Source organism: Macrosteles quadrilineatus, unplaced genomic scaffold (assembly GCF_028750875.1).
Source record: "Macrosteles quadrilineatus isolate MER2022 unplaced genomic scaffold, UCM_ALF_1.0 Scaffold_7__1_contigs__length_78375512, whole genome shotgun sequence".
Classification (NCBI taxonomy): domain Eukaryota; kingdom Metazoa; phylum Arthropoda; class Insecta; order Hemiptera; family Cicadellidae; genus Macrosteles; species Macrosteles quadrilineatus.
Window position 1 is genome coordinate 47776398 of NW_026542600.1, and position 18561 is coordinate 47794958.

Genomic DNA, 18561 nt, shown 5'->3' on the forward strand with positions numbered 1-18561 from the left:
CATATTGCATTTTTTAACTGATATGTTGTCAATTACAATCATGGATATTGCGAAAAAATTTAATCATTATCGAGGATTTTACCTTAAATAGTAACTGTCATGATAACTGAGGAAGATTTCTTGAAATGTTTGTTAGAACTACTCTCTTTGGGTGGAAAATATTTTTCTTATGTAGAAGCATAAATAATAAAAATGAATAAAATATACCTGATAAAACATTTTTCAATAATGGAAATAAAAAGGTTGAAATTCCATTGGCTATCTCTACCCCAAGATTAGTTACACACACATATAACATACATTACGTCCATACATGGTGTTACAGCAATGGTATACAAACTAAACAGTTCATATTTAACACATCCTAATATTGTATTAGTATTTAAATACCCCAGTGTCAACAAAACTCCCAGAAATTACGCACAATTTTGCTCACATTAAAAAGTAACCTCGATTCTAGTCGAGGCAAAGTATCTAATAATTACAAAAAATTCTTCTACTGGCAATTTATCCTTTTTGGCTTTGTGAGCAATGTACAAAAAAATGAAAGGCTCTTCCAAACGTACACAGTTTGAACAATAGTATAATTTTAAAATATTTATTAACTACTAAACGTTATACCACCTTGTTTATATTTTAACAGCTTTCTATAACTCTCCACACATTAAACTTTGAAATTGCAAATTAAGATGGAGGAAAACTATAACAAATTACTCAGGTTACATTTTACACTAAGCTACTATAGTGGTTGAGTAATTTCATAAGAAAACACACAGTTGTAAATCGGAGCATTAACTTCATGCTGAGTGTCCGATGAAAATACACAACCAACCAAGTACTTAGTGTGGACTGGCTTTGGAGTTTTAACTGTTGACACTACTGGAAGAGCTCAAATCATTTTGCAATCCAAGCTCGGAAAAGCGACAAGTACAAACTAAACTATAACTGAAAAGTGCAAGTGACACAAATAGCAACCCTGAGTGCATCAAGCAGTGTTAGGTACACTCCCCACAATATAAAACCCCAGTTCACAATGTATTCCCAGCATAGTAACTTTATACACAAGTCAAATATTTTAAAACAATTTTAATTTAACCATTCTAGTCCGTGAAGTCTGACAAAAGTCCTCATCAATAAATAAACTTCATTATGTGTCATCGTGTATTTATTTATTGATAAAGTCTTCTGACGAATTTCATTGGCTAAAATTTAATGATAGATTTGAGAATGGGTCAAATGACCCGAAACTAGTAATCGCCAGTTTATAAGACTGAAGACGGACAAAGGTACTTACCCTATTATATCAAAATTTTAAAACTTTAAAAGAAAGAGACCCTTTTGCCATCAAGGGATGATTTACATTGTAAAAGTAATTACTCACTGACTTGTAATAGAATTAAGACTTGATACAAAAGTTAATTTAAATATTTATTTTCTTAAATATTGTCTTTATTAAATTAACACGTGTTGAATTTGTTTAAAAACATTTGCAAAAATTATATACACGTTTCACAAGTAAAATTTGATCAAATTGAACTTTTGATAGTGTGGAAATGTCAGGTTTTACCTGGGCTTTCTTGTGTTGCGCATGCAAGCGGAGCATGCGATTCTCCCTAGCCTGCTGAAGATAAGGCACTCGCTGTTCATGTGTCAGGCTACGCCACACCTTCACAACATGTTTGCTTCTCTCGGTAAACACTGTAAATAACACAGTAAATACAGTATATTGTGAAAGTTATCTAAAACAAATTATTGAAAATTTTAAGCAGTACTTCATTTACTCTTTTCGGCACAAGCTAAAGCTTAACGATGGACGAAAGGCCAAGCAAAGTTGAATAGTGACCAAGGGCTGAGAAGAGACTATTGGCCAGTTTTATAAACTATTTTTGTCATACAGAATTATTTAAGCTAACTAATTAACTACAAGGAAACATTATTTATCAAAATAAGTACAGAACTACTGTTTTCATATACATCAGTGAACGAAGTTTGCAAAGGAAAGATGTAAAAATGATGTCCTGGACTCTACTTGATTCTTTTATACTATAGGGATACAAAGAATCACTTGAGCTCCACAACTCACTGGGGTAGGGTATTGTGAGTTTAAATCAAATTTTCAGCCCCCGAGGTCTTGTATTAAAATCCTGCCAAATCAGCAACGGATTTGATCTAAGTGATAATGCCGCAAACCCTAGGTCTAGCCATAAGTAAGGTAAAAAAAAATCCTGGGCTAGTACTTAGTATCCTAGGGAAAGAAATTGTGGAAGTAGTGAACACTGCACACTTACATGGGATATCCTTCTTCCACTCTGGATGGATGATGTTAGAGAAGAGTACAGGTGCGATGGTCGCCCCAGCGCCGAGTCCTTCATCTGCCTCCATGTACAACAAGTTGGCCTGGGTGAACTGAAAGTCATCTAGCCACTCGCCAAATAATGGGTTGAACTGCGGGGTGCTGGACCAAAAAAACAAAAAATAAACTACTGAGAAGAATTTTAAAATGCCAATTTAGGAATATTCTCAACGCATTTTGTATTTCTAGTCAACTAAACTTAACTTACAAAGACAACTACCGAGTAAAACTAACCCTGAGTATGTCAATCCTTACTGTCGAAATCAATAAACAATAACAAAATATGTGGAAAAGAAGAGCAAGATCAAGCTCTAGGGCCACTATACTTACTTGTTGTATTCTGGGTGGTAGTTGGTAGACCCGGGGATGGTAACTTGAGTTGCCATGTTAGGATGAGGCAGAGCTGGTCTCTGAATAACTAAAACAAAAATGTTCACAATGGTCAACCACTTGCTCTGATTAGAGAAAATAATTATTTTACCAGAGGTTTTCAGTGACTTTTGGTTTATGTCACCTTTAGTACTTTGATTTAATTCCAGTTTATTCTATCTATTTTGTCATTTGTATTTCAAACACAATTACAATTGTGGTGAGGATTTAGTGTTTTTTTGCAGTCTGGATTTTGTTTACAAATATTGCTCTTTTATGCTCAAAACCATCAGATTTCATTGTCGCAAAACATAGTAAAAAAAAACTGTAGGAGTTTTAATTTCTGATAAAAAATATTTTGGAGATTAATCCGTAGCAACAGTTTAAAGGAGACAAGAAAGTACAAGAAAGTTACCTCTTGTTTCACAAACTTATTATATTTTGAGCAGCACTAAATTCTAAACACACTAAACTAGAATGTATCAAGTTGCTGACTATCTACTACACAATGAACTTTTAACAAATATTGTTAAGATGTACCTAACAGGTTTGTGTTCCCTACCTGATGGTGATGGAGGGGGTGGTGCAGCAGTCAGGACTGATGGTTGCTGCTGGTTGTACTCAGGGACATGAGGCTCCTCTGTTAGAACTCCCTTGAATATCTCCTCCACATCCTTGCAGTCCATGTTGGGCAAACCTGGCATGCAAACATGTAAAAGGTTACTTGACAAACAAGTAATAGAGGTTACTAGACAAACATGTAATAGGTTACCGAATGAACATTTAACATATCACAAGAAAAACAAGTAATAGGTTAGGTTACGGGATGACCATGAAACATGTTACTGGACAAATATGTACTAAGTTACTTGACAATCAAGTAATAGGTTACTTAACAAAAATGTAACATGTTACTTGACAAACATGTAATAGGTTACCGGGTGAACTTGTAACATGTCCCAGACAAACATGTAATAGGTTACCGAGTGAATATGTAACATGTTACTAGACAAACATGTAATAGGTTACTAGACAAACATGCAATAGGTTACTTGACAAACATGTAACAGCTTACTAGGAAACAAAATGTAGTGGGATGGTAGGCAAACGTGTAATAGGTAACGTGTACTAGGTGTGCGTAGGTAGGTGTAATAGGTAGGAGTGAATATGTAACATGTTACTAGACAAACTTGTAACAGGTTACCGGGTGTAACATTTTAACAGATTACAAGAAAAACATGTACCACACGATGACTATAAAACATGTTACTAGACAAATACGGTATGTAACAAGTTACTTGACAATCAACTAATAGGTTGCCAAACTAACATGTAATTTGTTAGTAGACAAACAAGTAGTAGGTTACTTGACAAATGTGCAACAGCATGCTAGGAAACAATATGTAGTGGGATGGTAGGCAAATGTGTAATTGGTCACCGGGTGTTGTTGTTTTATGGTTGTGGAGCAATCCAGTTTTTCTAGAATAGTAGCTTACTGAGGCCAATACTTTCTTGTTTTAAGTATAACACATTACATTATCACATTATCATTATCACATTATTACATTATCACATTACATTATTGTAGTAGCTTATCCAATAGGCCTACCCTTATTATACAGTACTGTATTTGCTTTGTTACTGTCACACAATATTTAACTAAATAATTCAAAAAGTTCACAGTCTGTTTCAGGGACGATACATATTTTCACAGGTTACTCTCTACCATTACAATGACAATATACATTTCAATATAAAATTAAAGACTGAATTAATTACAACAACATAATGGGTGGATGTAAAACCTCAATCTCAATTACCTGTTTGACGAACCATGTTGACAAGATTGAAATGAGGTCCTAAAATATCACTTAGTTCGTCCTTTCCACTTCCGCTGGTTGCACGCTCTTCTGATTCTAGAAAGCAAAGTTCAAATTTGTTAAGTAATTACATTTATTTGTTTGATATAGGAGCATCCCTCATTACTATTTATACACTGAGCAGCAGAAAATTGTCACCTAGTAAACAGAATATCAAAAACATCACCATTCCTGCAGCTAAATCCTGTCTTACACGTGTACAACAAATCAATTCTCAGCAAAGCAGGCGATGTTGGTATTATTGTGGCTATCCAGACATTCACTTAGACTAAACATTCAAACAGTCCAACTAAAGCCTGGTAATTAAATACTATATAGTATATAATAATAAAATATACTTTGATGAATCTTACCACTCATTAGGTTTTCTTCAGTCTTCATATCAGCACTAGTTTCTGTCATTATTGTATTGACCAATTCAGTGTCCAGAAGATTGTCCGGAAGTCTCAAAATGTCTTTTAAAGCTTCAGCATCACTACCAGAATCCTCCTCCTACAATACAACAGGTTTGATAAATTTGGTTTATTCATGTCTCAGTAACATAAAATATTGTGTTACTGAATATAACACAAGATATTCTACCAACTTCGTACTACCGATTCACCATCCCACACTAATCAAAGATAAAGCCAGCATGGGAAGCAAGTTTTGAAAATAGTTCTAAACCACTCTTAGAAAATAACGTAGGAAAGACACTTCAAGAAACACGACAATGACTTTTGGGAAGGAAATTCTACAAAACTTCGAAGAATTTCTTAACTGGAAATATTTTCGATAAAAAGATAATTTACTATAAAAATCTGTATTATGTATGACAACATTGTATTACTCAATGAAATTACAATAAAGATCCTATGAGTATGACTGTTGCACAATGTTTAGGATTAGGGATGGATTGATTCCAAATGTCGATACTCGACAGATTCTTGACTTTGGAACCAGAATTGAGAATCAAACACCGAATATCAGATTTGATTCCATCATTTGCAATTAGTATGAAGAAGCCAATAAATAGCTATCAATCCAGTTTTACAGCTTTATACAGAGATTGAAAGTAATATTCATAGTGTTGTCTTCTATTACAAGACTTTCTTTTCATTCTTTGTCCTATGTCTTTATTGTCGTTTCTACAATCTCTACTGAATTATGTTATAGAGAAATGAGCTAGCATGAGATGTATTATGCAACTTGACCATAATAGGAAGCAGACAGTGTTATGAAGTTTGCTGCGAATTACACAATTATGGAAGGAATATAGCAGAATAAGATATTAAATTACTGAATCGTGTTGAGATTACTGATATCTGGTTTTAAAAACCTAGCATGGAACCTTGAAATATAGAAAAGTTATAATACAAAGTACATAGTAGCAAAATTAGAATACAACTAAACAAAGCAGACAATGATCAATCCAACAAACTTTTGGACACAGGAACTTTCAATCCAAATGTAATCTCAGCAAAAGCATAATAACAGGGGAAGAAAATAGCAAACCTATAGCATAAAACATTTATATACCGGTATTGTTGAAAATGACGGAAAAACAGGCCTTTACAATACTTATCCTGCGTTTCACGTCATGTGAGTCAAACAACTTAATCTGTACTAATACATTGAACACACAACACAAGTAATCCAGATACATAGTACCCTTTATTGTTGATCGTTTATTAGTTAGACATGTAAATTTATCAGCAAAAAAGGTATCAAACTGAAATTGCAAACACACATAGTCCATGCAAGATGCAATGCAGTTTGGAGTAGAAATTGCAAATTTTGCGGGGACAAAACTGCAAATGAAACTAAGAAACACAAAAGCAAAGCAATACTTGAAATTCATGGATACCTACAACTCTGGTATAAAATTCATGAGAAAAAGCCTGAAATACCGATTATGACCCCAAGGGTAACTGATTCCTAGAAAAGAACAATCAAAATGTAAACCAGGATGTTGGTTAGAATGTTTTTGTTAGTATTGGTTCATTTCACACCTTAAATTTAGAACATTTTGAGACAAACCTTATTTGGAGAGGTTTTCTTATCTTGCTGCTCTTGTTTGACCTTCATCTGTTCAATGACCTTGAGTTCATCTTGAGACAGTGTGATTGTCTTATCAGTCGTCACCTTATCTTCGCCCTCATCACTACTGCTGTTCAGATCTTGGCCACAAACCTTGCTCGTGTCCAGTAAGTCTCGCCCAAAGAACGCCTCCTACAAGCAACATATATAGCAAGAAAAATTAGGCTACTGTTGACTACTGAGCTAACACTTATCTGATAAAAATATAGGGTATTTGCCTGGGATTGTTTAGGAAATTGACAGGAAAGCAGGCTTACCTCTAAATAAGTCCATAGAGACACATAAACATAAGTGAAGTAGACATTTTTGTGGTCACTGACCATTTTTTCTTACTTCTGTGGCGTTTATGTGTCTCGATGGACTTATTTAAAGGTAAGCCTACTTTCCTGTCAATTTCTTAACACTTAGTGTGTAAAACATTTCCTTTTGTTGAACAAATTGTAAGCTTACAAATAGTACGAAACTGCTGTAACATGAGTAGTGTCCCAAGAGAATACTTTCAATTGTTAACAATTAAGCGTTTATAGAGGTTAGGAAATTTAATTGATCTTTTATTGCAAATATCATTTTTTATTACAAAATGTAGTTACTTTAGTAATTATAAATAGCCGGTAATTTGTACATCGACAATTTAACTCATTCACTGTAGTTGCAAAACTGCTGAAGAGCAGCATGGCAACTAGTCTACTGAGAGTAGGAAAGGATTTCCGGTTTTGGCTGGGAGACTAGCATCAATAATGTCCGTTAATAAATATAACTCTACACTACGTCTAGGTATAGCATTTACACACTTTCAGATTAAAATAAAATCAATTTTGATAACAAAATAGCCTATTATGCAAGCATCCAAACAGATACCATTAAATTCAATTGTAAACACAAACCTGAAGGTAAGAGGGATAGTTTTCCGCCAGCTTGCTCTTAGGTTTTCTCCGCTGAGGTTTCCTTCGTGGCTTATCTTCGTGAGACATCATGACGGATTCAGTCATTGTTTCGCCGTCACAAACTTCTTCACGGTCTTTCACTCGAGTTTGTCGTAATCTTGCATTAAACCCTCCGATTCCTAAAAAAAAAACACTTATCTTGATTGGAATTTGTCAAAGAAATAAGAAAAATTCATAGGACGGCAAGCGTGTGGTAAATTTAAAACTTAAAAGGTTCACATACAAAAAAAGATGGTGTTGAGCTTGATGTACTGACTTGGTGTCCTATAACTCAAGCTTTTAGAATAGTATTGGTATTGGTATTATACCGACCACACCTAATAAAAACCTAAACTAACCTAACCTAAGGGTGGACAATGTTTTGGGTTATGTTATTATTTGGTTATTGGTTATTGATTTGGTTATTATTTAAACTAATTAAAATCTTATTTGCAAGTCGATTTATCGGTGTGGTCGGTGTAATACCCAAGTATCCAATTATGTTTATCTGTTTGCTCACCCAGCCTCTGCAGATTGCGGACCCTCTTGCGTCGCAGAACCATGGCTCCTGACTCGGTGGTATAGATAGTGAACCCCTCCGGTGGCTCAGGGGGTCGCCCATCAGCCCGAGGGAACACTGGCATCCCTTCCCGGTACACCTTCTCTGGAGCTGCTTCCTCATCTCCGTCTCCATCGTCATCTAATACCAATGAAGATCAGTAAATCGCCTGTTAGCTGTTCCTCTTGCACGATGGTATCAAAAACAGTTTACTAGGTCTAGATACAAAGGCCGTTTGTACGTATAGCTTCTTAGTTTGCGTTTATGTCGCAACAAGACCCTTCGCTGCTTACTGGCATTTGTACACAGAACAGAGTCATTTGCAGCTCTGTAGCTCACATGTACGCTTTGTTGTTTGTTTAGACAATTTTTTAAATTATTGAATCTCCCGGCCCTTACTTAAAAAACGACCCTTGTATTTTTTTTTTAGTAGTTACCAATGTAATGAATAGAGGAATGTGAGCATGAGATTTTGTATCGAGCCAAGCCTGAGCCAAACTTTCTTATATAATGAATTTTTCGTAATACCTTATAGTAAGTTAAGCCATCTCAAACTTGCTTTTCAAAATGCAATTTAATGTTATGATGTTAAATATAATTGTATTAGTACAGTAGACTCCCTCTTATCCGGACACCTTTAAACCGGACTACACTCGGCGGAAATGACATCTCTTTAACCGGACAATTTTTATCAGCACATTGGTTTAACCGGACTAGATCGGCAGGAAGTGGGCGGTACTGAAACGACTGTTCTTGTGGGAAAGATTTGAGACCAGTGTTCACATGTCTAAATACAATGCTCTCCTAAATTTAAGTCGAATATCACAGTAAACAGTCCGTTTTAACGAGTTTTTGGGGATGTCGGTTTAACCGGAAAACCCGTTATCCTGGCCACAGTCCCGAGGAGTCCTGATAAGAGGGAGTCCACTGTACATAAAAGGATTACAAATATAGAAACTAAGTAAAGGATACATGTCATCAGCCAATCGATGTCATTTTGATCAAAAGGTAGAATGTTTAATGAAAATTAGTAGTCATAGACTAAGAATACAAATACATTTTGAAATAATAAATATAACATTCCAAAAATAAATAACTTTTAAAATAAAGATTGAAATGCATTACCATAAATGTTATTATTTGAAAGATAAGTTATAAAATATTTTAATTTTAAGGAAAATTAAAAAAAGGAGTACTGTATAACAGATTATATATCAAAATGTTTATTTTTGGGAGGAATGGTTTTCTTTCAATTAAGAATTTAAATAACAGTATTCCTTTATTACTATCATGAGGGAATAAATTTACCAGTTGTGTCATATTATCTTGTAAAATTGTTGCTTCTAAGTAACCATGTTTTGCTCTTAAAATTCTTCCATCCATCTTCATCATAAGCAATGTAATGCATAATGATAGATGTAATATGTAATGATGTAATGCAAATGTATCAAAATAATGGTTTAAAAACTATTCTGAGAAGAAAACGGCAAACATATTGGTAACCGCGTATTGTACGGATTTTATACTGAGAACCGAGGTACAAAACAACGTACCGTACCAATCTTAAAGTTTCTGTACCCCTAGTCACAACTTTTAACAAATTAATAGTAGGCCTAATCCAATGTGTTTACCAGCGTAGTTTGTGCCTCCAGCAATGACAGACTCTATAGTGGCAAGAATGTCCGCAGAACTGCCTTGTCTGCGGCTGTTAGGTCTGCGGCGACGTGGCTGAGACTGCTGCTCCATAGTCAAGGCTCTGATCTGATACATTCCGCTCTCTGACAGCCGAACACCATCCACCATGTAGAAATCACCCTCACTGCTCTTGGTGAACTCTATACATAAAATCCCAGTTACAATATAACGATATGAGAATTAGTGATGGTCGTAACTGGAAATTTCTAATCTCAAAGCCGAAACCGAAACTTAAAATAAATTGAATCCCGAATCTCAAAACCTGAACACGAAACAATTTTACTTAGCTGGTTATAAAGGTCAACGTTACAAAAAAAATACAGGTAATAATAAATTGTTGAAGTATGCAATCAAAACTGATAGAGATCGACTCCTGACCCTGACATAATAACAAAAATATATGACTGATAATCTTAAACCCAATACAACATAATTTTTTATAAACAACCAACATTAAAATAAATTAAACTCCTAACACCAACATAAACATGAATATTACAAGATTTAGAACATTAAGTGGTCAATATTTCTTTGTGTTCAGTAACTATTGATATGAAACTGAATTGTACGTTCCAGTTGTATTTACAATGCCTTTTGAAGTTTAGAAAACAATTTACTTGTTTCATTACTATTAGTGGAAATCAGTTTGCTCTAAACAGCTGCTTGCTCTATGCAGCTTGAGAGAAAACAGTGTGCATAATAATGGCGCCAAAAATTTCAGCAGTTAAAAAAATTCCAAAATTTTCAATTTCAAACCTTTTGAATCTTGAAACTTGGTGATAAAATCTCTAAAGAATAACTTTTCTAAAGTTTTTATGGATTTGAGATTTGGTTTTGACACATCACTAGTGAGAATATTAAACCGTATAAACCCTAAAAATGAGGTGAAGGGGGGTTAAATATTTTGTCACTAATAAATTGAATGACACCAACAAAAAATGTATTTATGCTCTTGAACATATCAGTTTATATCACATGCGAGATCTTTCACCTTAGCTGTCTGCTGGTTATTTTATGTTGGCCTCTCTTACCAAGCTCTTCTAGAGGCAAGTGAACTCTTTGAGCAGTGTATCCACACGGCCAAAACAAAAATCCTACTTTTTAGGTTGAGAAAATCCATGAATTTCATAAAAAATTATGATCCATCTAAAGTGATCTTTTTGACTATTATGTTAAAATAGCTCTTTAATCCTTGCTACTATACTGCAATCATTCAATTAAATGAGACAGGTTTTATCTAAAAATTAGTAAAAAAAAAGAAAATTAGAGGTCAAACAAAAAATTCGGTTTTGTTCCGCATCTCGTTCTTATCCCGCGAATGGACTAAATATTCCGTTTTCAGTATAAAAATTGTAGTATGGAAACACTGTCTAAAAGAGTGGCACACCAGACCTGACAGAGATGGGATTTGAACCCTTGATCTACGGTGCTCTCTCATAGCTTTGATCAAATATAACGTTCCACACTAGCAGCACTGGTCGATCAAATCATAAGCCAGAGCGTATTCATTCTAAGCTGGACTCCCATGTTTCAAAATATGATTGCTTTTAGCCATATTTCTTTGTTATACTTGCATAGAAAGTCATAAGAATAAATTAAGATAAGTTACTCTAGACTCCTGGTCAAAAGGTTACACTATTCTGAACTAATAAATAGTAACTGTCACCTGGACTGTCAGATCGTGTAGGGGTGTTGGAAGGCCTATTGAGAGGTCCTGCTAGAAGATGAGGCAACTTGACATCCTTGGGTCGACAGATCATACAACGATAACCATCCTCAGCACACATGTCAGCTTCTTCTTCTGTCTGAATGTTGTCACACATACAGTGGAACCACCTGCACATACAAACATACAAGTCATATAAACTAGAACAGCATGCACCCAGGCAGAAATATTCCTCCTGATAAAAATGATTCTAATCCTAAATCAAATGTTTAATTTTCAACTACATAAAATTTGTTAACTTTTAATTTGTAGTAAGAATATAAGCATGAGGGCAGATTCACTATTCTAAGCCATACAACGAGGGATGGACGTGTACTCCAGTATCTAGTAATCACTTAACTTTAAAAAAATGCTTGAGAAAACGTGGAGCCATGTAGCAATGCCGATTAACTAAAAGGGAAATTGAAAGCACAATATTGGTTATTTAATGTGGTCAGGCTAAAATTAAAGGAGGGTGAGAAATAAAAGTAAAGGAATCAAGTAATCAGTCTGGCAGGAGAGAGAAGCCGGGAACCAGCATAGGCAGCAGGCTGGGTCAAGTAGGATGCCACATTGCTTTAGTCAACCACACTATTTCAAGCATTCTTCAGCCTGAGTTGAACAATTTTTATTGTACTATTAGTTTTGTTCTAGTAAATTTTAGATAATCTAACTATTCTATACAGTGTGGAGGCCACAATTTTATAAATTGTGATTTATTTTATTACTGTAATATTAAAGGGTTTCAAATTTATCTGTGGGGTTCAATCAACCTTTCCCAGGTTTACCTGTGACAGCCAAGAGAAATTGTAACAAAAAAAGTCAAAACAATTAAGTTTTGCACTCGAATATGTGCGACTTACCTGTCACATTGAATGCACTTAATGATCAGTTCTGACTCTACGTAGGGTTGACTGCAGGAGGGACACTGAGTACGAGACCCGCATGGACCACACTCCGTGTAGTTTTTGAGCCAAGACGAGCTAACTCCGGGCTCACTCGAGCCACATGTCAGGCACTGAGCACACCTGATGCAAAAACAAACTCTAATATACAATCCAAGGTACTTGTATGTTAAAGCAGGGTTTAAGCTGTAGAAATTATTACATATTGCTAAAAAAGTGCTTTTTTAACTTGATCTGTTGAGAATGTGTTATAAATTTTAAATATGTATATATAGAAGCTTTGTATAAGTTTGTTTGTTGGTTTTGTTTTAATGGACATCATATTTGTCTCCTGCAATTGGAGCAAAATGTTGATCATATCCCACAGCCGTGAGGGCATCATTATAGTGTCTCGCGATCTCTGATCATTCCTCAAAAAAATTCTGATCATTCCTCGCGGCCTTGTAGACATCATTATCATCTCTGTGGTCTTGTAGACATTATAATCGTCTCCCGCAATCACGGCAAAATTCTAATCATTCCTCACAGTCTTGTAGGCACTCGTCTCCCACGATCCGAGGCAAAATTTATATAATTTACCGCGGTTGTGTGGACATCATCCGTCTCTTATGGTTACAGCAAAATCCTGATTATAATCCTGAATGTAATGGAAAAATTATCACCTTCTTTCGTGATTGCGAAAAAATTACATCATCGTCTCCCGCGGTCACTTATTATTGCTGACATGCGCGATCACGGTAAATTGAAAATTCCCGGTAGAGATTCAAAACCAATTAACTCATAATTCCCAGTTTTCCAGATCGGTGTACTGGATTAATCAGTACTTTTGAATAAAAAAATTATTGGATAAACTTTTTGAGTAGTAAAGGTAATGATAAAACTTTCCAGCAAGTGGAAAAAGATAAATTTCTATCGAACATAGTAAAACAACTTAATATGCTCAGGAAAAAAATACTGTACTTAATTGTGCCAAGTGTAACTCATTAAAGTTTTTCAGTGACGTACCATTTACACTTCCAAGTCCCTCTAGGCACGTAGGTGAGGGGAGGATTCATGCAGTAGATGTGGTAAGATATGTCACAGTCGTCACAAAGCAGCAGTCTAGCTTCATCATTACGTTGGCCGCACCCTTCACACACAGTACAGTCCAGGCACCTCCACCCTCGCTGTAGTATCACCTTGGTAACCTAAACAGAGAGTAAACAACATAGTCATGTGGTGCTAAAAACAATCCTCTTGAAAACTACCACCACCTCCACCTTGATCTACGGAGAGAAGTAGATATCTTATTTCAAAGTTGTGAACAATTATGGAATAAAACTTTTAATTCAAGCCTAACTGAAAGTTTAATTATAATGTAATTTGGGTCACATTAATTATTGATGAATCAAATTAAGAGAGAAAAGAGAATTTTAAAGAAGCACATTCTGTGAGTGGCTCGCTTAATTGTGTTTTATTTTAATGAAAAATTAATTACAGTTTGTTTGTTTAGATATGGGATTACTTCCCTAGTATCCAAAAGTCAATTTTAAAATATTGCTCAACCAAAATAATGTGGATATAATTAGGAAAAGGGTTTTAATAAGTTAATTGGATATGGCAAGTATCTACAAAAAATACAAATTTTATTTTCGGATGCAATCTGTCAATTTGAAAGTCCCTTTTAAATGTTTTCATCCCAGTTAAATATATCGAAGGAAATAAATAAAATGTAAATAATTACAGTAATGTTACTATTTGATTTGGTCTCAACACAGTTCTTTGCAATGAATATAATGGGGAGCGAGCTGGTCTAGTGGCAAATTGCGGGACTTTGGTTCCCAAAGTCTTGGGTTCAAATCTTGTTAATCACCAATAGATTTTATCTAAGTGATAATGTTGCAGCTCTTTAGGTCTTGCCTGAAGTAATGTGTAAAAGGGTTTTGGCCTAGAGGCCTAGCATCCTAGGATGTGAAGGTGGGACGTACAAAAATAGCTAGATGATTACCTACCTTGACATTAGCACAGTAAGGGTGGTAACACTGGCCACACTGAGCGCAAGTGATAAGGCAGCCCTCCTGGTCAGTTCCGAGCGCACCACACATAACACAAGAGTCCTGAGATAACACAAACTTGTCCTTGGCAGAACACAAAACAAGCTTGTTGTCACTCGTGTCGTCGTCTGCTGCCACCTTGTCTTTGGTGTTGTCTGCCTGGGGTTTCTGCAAAACGGGTAAAAACAAAATTTATCACTTTTGTCAACTCAGGTTAAGTCTCTAAGACAACACGTTTTGTTATAACTATAAAATTAATTAAAATAGGGTAATATTGTTTTAAACAATACAATCAAATTAACAAATAAGACAAATCAGAAGAATTTAATTAACTTGTGTAGTTCATAAAACAAAGAAGCACGGAGCAAAAGTGCAGTGACAGTCTTGGTACAATGGTTTCTATACTAAATATATCCCACAATAACGCAATGTATTCCACGTGTAATACACCATCCCTTAAATGCATTAATTATTTTTGGAATCTAAAATGAAAAGATTTAGAATGGAAGAAAAGCCAGGTCTCGAGTATTAGTTATGTAAATATAGTTTTACTGGATTAAAAACTCAAGTGAATAAATTTTACTATAGTTCGGCCGCTTAGAAAACGACCTGCGCGCTAATGCTAAACCAATGCTGGAGGAGGTCGCTTTCTAAGCGGCTGAACTATAGTGCACTTCCCAAAACCAAAATATATAAATGTATTTATTTCTCATTTGAAATGTCAACTTCCTACCGTCACTTGGCTACTTCCTCTAAAACAGGTAGGGAATGGTTTTTGTCCTGTCCCAAGCTTTCAGAAATCCTAAAGATCCATAAACACCAATTCGCGTGGAACCTCGTATCGAGTTGCATTTAGGAAATTAAAATTAAAATGCAGGTAAAATTTATAAGTAATGCCAATTCAGGTTTAATTTAGGTTCGATGGAATATCTTACCTGAAGTCCTAATCCTGGGACACCAAAAATGCCTCTCATTTTAGACTTGGGCATCCGTTTGCGACCAAACTCATTGAACCTCTGCTGTTTCTTCTGGTAGTTCATCATCAGTGCGGAGGTTATGCCACTCATCTTGCCTAACTTGCCTGGTCTTCCTGGCCCAGGATATCCAAGACCTAACTTTTTCTTTGCTATTTTACTGGCACAAAAAGGCTTGCCCTTTCCCATTCCATAGCCCTCCTGAAAAATACATTAAGATTCAGGAAAGTTGAACAACCTGTAGCTACAATTCATAGATTTTAAACAAACATTCTAAGGAGAATACCATAACTTTGGACAGCAAAAAAAAAAGAAGAAAATAGGTGGTCATTTACTTTAGCATTTTCCTATTTAAGTGCTAGGAAAATACAGAAAATGTGTTTTGCAAATTATTTAAACACAATAAACCCATACCTTCTCGTAGTCAAAATCAAATTCATCCAATACGAGTGACTCTTGTGAAGCGCTCATGTTAGAATCCATGCAAAAGTCATCAAGGCCTGAAAAAAATCCATTTGATCAAACACAATAGTTATAATATTTTATACTGACATATTTTCACAAAAGTGAAAACGTTTCTGTGCCAATTTGTGGCACTGATTTAGAACTCATACATCTGATCGGGTCTAGAAGATTGTCAAATAACTAGAAATATTGGTTCACTGGAAACAACACTATAAACTACTAAAACACGGTGAAAGAAATTTATTCCACTAGGCCGTTGACTCAGAACAGTCAAATTGTAATGCTTTGTTGGTCTCGTTAGTTAAATGGTTAAAATTAATCAGTTTAAGTATTGAATTACAGAAAACAATGTTTTATATGTAAGAAAAACATTTATTAATTAACTCTTACTTCTCTGTGTTTTAAGTATCAATTGTAACACCATTACCTAATTTTAGGTCATTTTAACATTCATTACCAACCTAAAATTATCTTACTATCAATATTAAATGTTTTTCAATAGTTACTTACTGTCTTTCCGTTTCTTTGGTTCATTTTTACAGTTAAGGCATATGTATTCGTATTCAGGAGCAGATTCTTTGCGTTGCTGGTATGTAACGAGATCTGCATCAGGGTCGCATGTTCCGTGGACAAACCTGAAAAAAATTAATTTTTACAAAAATGATACATCAGTATTTTGTAGATTAGTTCTGTAACATAGTACTGCCATTCTGAATATCCCATCCACTCCATAGCCCCTTGTCCATAGCTATTTACCTAAGGACAGTTGCAATGTGTAATAGAATATTTTCAGAATCCATTACTGCAGAGCGGACCTTCTGCAGAAACAGTGCACTCAATTGAACTATGCAGGTGTAATAATTGGAAGTTCAAACAAGGATGACAGATGATCTTGTGAGAGTAGAGCAGTCTTAAACCACTGAGCACAATCCCCAATCGATAACTGTTGCTTTACATTTCAGCTTTCTATTGTTTACTTTCCGGGCAGAACATTAGCTTTGGCAGCTTTGGGAGTTTAGTTTGAGTAACTGAAGTACTGAAAAGTAAATTTTAACAACCTTTGAGAGGCTGGATGAATTCTTAAAACACTTGAAGGTTACTTCTAGGTTATAAAAAGGTTAAATAACACATAAAAATAAATAAAATTTCTGTTATGTTTACATACAATAAAGAGTATATTTCTGGAAAAAGAATGACGACTTCCGTAATGAGAGGTTAATATGTAAGTTAATTTAATAGGTAGGTTTTTAAATTTGAAGTGAGTTGTGCAAAAAACTAAATTAATTACATTTTTTGTCATCAGCATGTGTTTTTAAAATTGTATCTATAATACAGCGAGGTAATACCTGGGTGGCCAAAACAGCATACAAAACATTTTTTATCCTTAAGTTAGACCGGACGCCAGATTAATTGAGATTTTTAAAGTCCAATCAAATTAAAATTTTTATATCCTTCCTTAAGTCTCAATAGACATTTTTGGTCCAGCAACAGTCAAACAAATAGGTATTATTATTCTTAAAGCAATTTTTTGCAAAGGATCTATGAAAGAAAGTTATGGGCCATTCCTAGGCCTACTTGATTTCATGCTAACCAATACATAATCTAGAATCTAAAATAAAACAGCTTGAACTAGGCTTGTTCCAAATTTGACGTAAAAACTACTAAAATGCATTTTTTATTGAAATGAAATGAAATGAAATGAAATGTGTTTATTGTCTTGTGAATTTATACAAATTATTGACAATGTCCGAAAAACTGCTAAAACTAGCATAGTCAATATACTAACTAAACTATAAACTAGCATGAATACAATATACAATATTTACAAGAGTACTACACACAAGGAGACATGTTACAATACATACTTTAATATTACAACCAAATAATCTTATTGTTCAGAAAAATGCAAGGCATTTAGAATATAATGAAAGTTATTAAACCCCATAACCAACTATTCAATAATTCACTTGGTAGGAATACTTGACAAAACCCTATAAAGGCAATAGAAGGTAAAGTAATGAATGCTGTGAAAAAAACAGCAACCTAGTAGTGTAAACACACAGAAAACTTCACGATATTTTATTATTAAATATTAGGTAAAGTTATTAGAGTTAGTTAAACAAGTTTTAACTACGACCGTCATAACGTAGCCGTTTCAGTTCAGTTCTTAAAATTGCAAAGTTTCACATAGCAGCATTGTTTACTTTCATAACAGCATGGGTAACGGACCAATGAGGTTCAAGGATTGAAAAAATAAGTAAAATTGTAATGATTATAACCTCAACTAATCAGCTGTTCAGGCCAATTTAATTGTTGAGTGGTGCAATAGTGTTTGGTACATGTTTTGTTGCATCACTTTCAGTGGCAATGAGAGGTTATAAACTAAAACACAACCTCTCTTAAAAGTTATGAGTTGTAATTTTTAGTAATAGAAACACTGTCGTAGGTAAAGTAGTGTACGCAACTCATATAAATAGTATTAACAACAATGTAAAAGTTTTAAGGCACTCGCCAAGGCTCGTACCTTATAAATTTCTACTTGTGACGTTGAAACTATCTTTACGCAATTGTTGCGTAAATTACTATTATAGTTTGGAATGTCAAATGACGACTTGATGAAA

The 18561-nt window shown here is 34.7% G+C and overlaps 1 protein-coding gene across 5 annotated transcripts in view; it reads right to left on the bottom strand.

Moving 5' to 3' along the window:
* The window catches only part of LOC128997724 (histone-lysine N-methyltransferase 2D-like), a 145342-nt gene that overhangs the window by 92897 nt on the left and 33884 nt on the right, over positions 1-18561 (bottom strand). For all 5 annotated transcript variants that reach the window (XM_054423367.1, XM_054423364.1, XM_054423366.1 and 2 more), the window contains exons 12-28: positions 16451-16575; positions 15890-15975; positions 15437-15676; positions 14460-14669; positions 13474-13655; positions 12427-12591; positions 11525-11694; positions 9795-9998; positions 8125-8304; positions 7566-7744; positions 6622-6813; positions 4956-5094; positions 4543-4638; positions 3285-3419; positions 2684-2771; positions 2289-2455; positions 1568-1698 (exon numbers count right to left, since the gene is read on the bottom strand). In XM_054423367.1, coding sequence (XP_054279342.1) covers positions 1568-1698; positions 2289-2455; positions 2684-2771; positions 3285-3419; positions 4543-4638; positions 4956-5094; positions 6622-6813; positions 7566-7744; positions 8125-8304; positions 9795-9998; positions 11525-11694; positions 12427-12591; positions 13474-13655; positions 14460-14669; positions 15437-15676; positions 15890-15975; positions 16451-16575 — 2689 coding nt within the window. The remainder of the gene's footprint in view (positions 1-1567; positions 1699-2288; positions 2456-2683; positions 2772-3284; positions 3420-4542; positions 4639-4955; positions 5095-6621; positions 6814-7565; positions 7745-8124; positions 8305-9794; positions 9999-11524; positions 11695-12426; positions 12592-13473; positions 13656-14459; positions 14670-15436; positions 15677-15889; positions 15976-16450; positions 16576-18561) is intronic.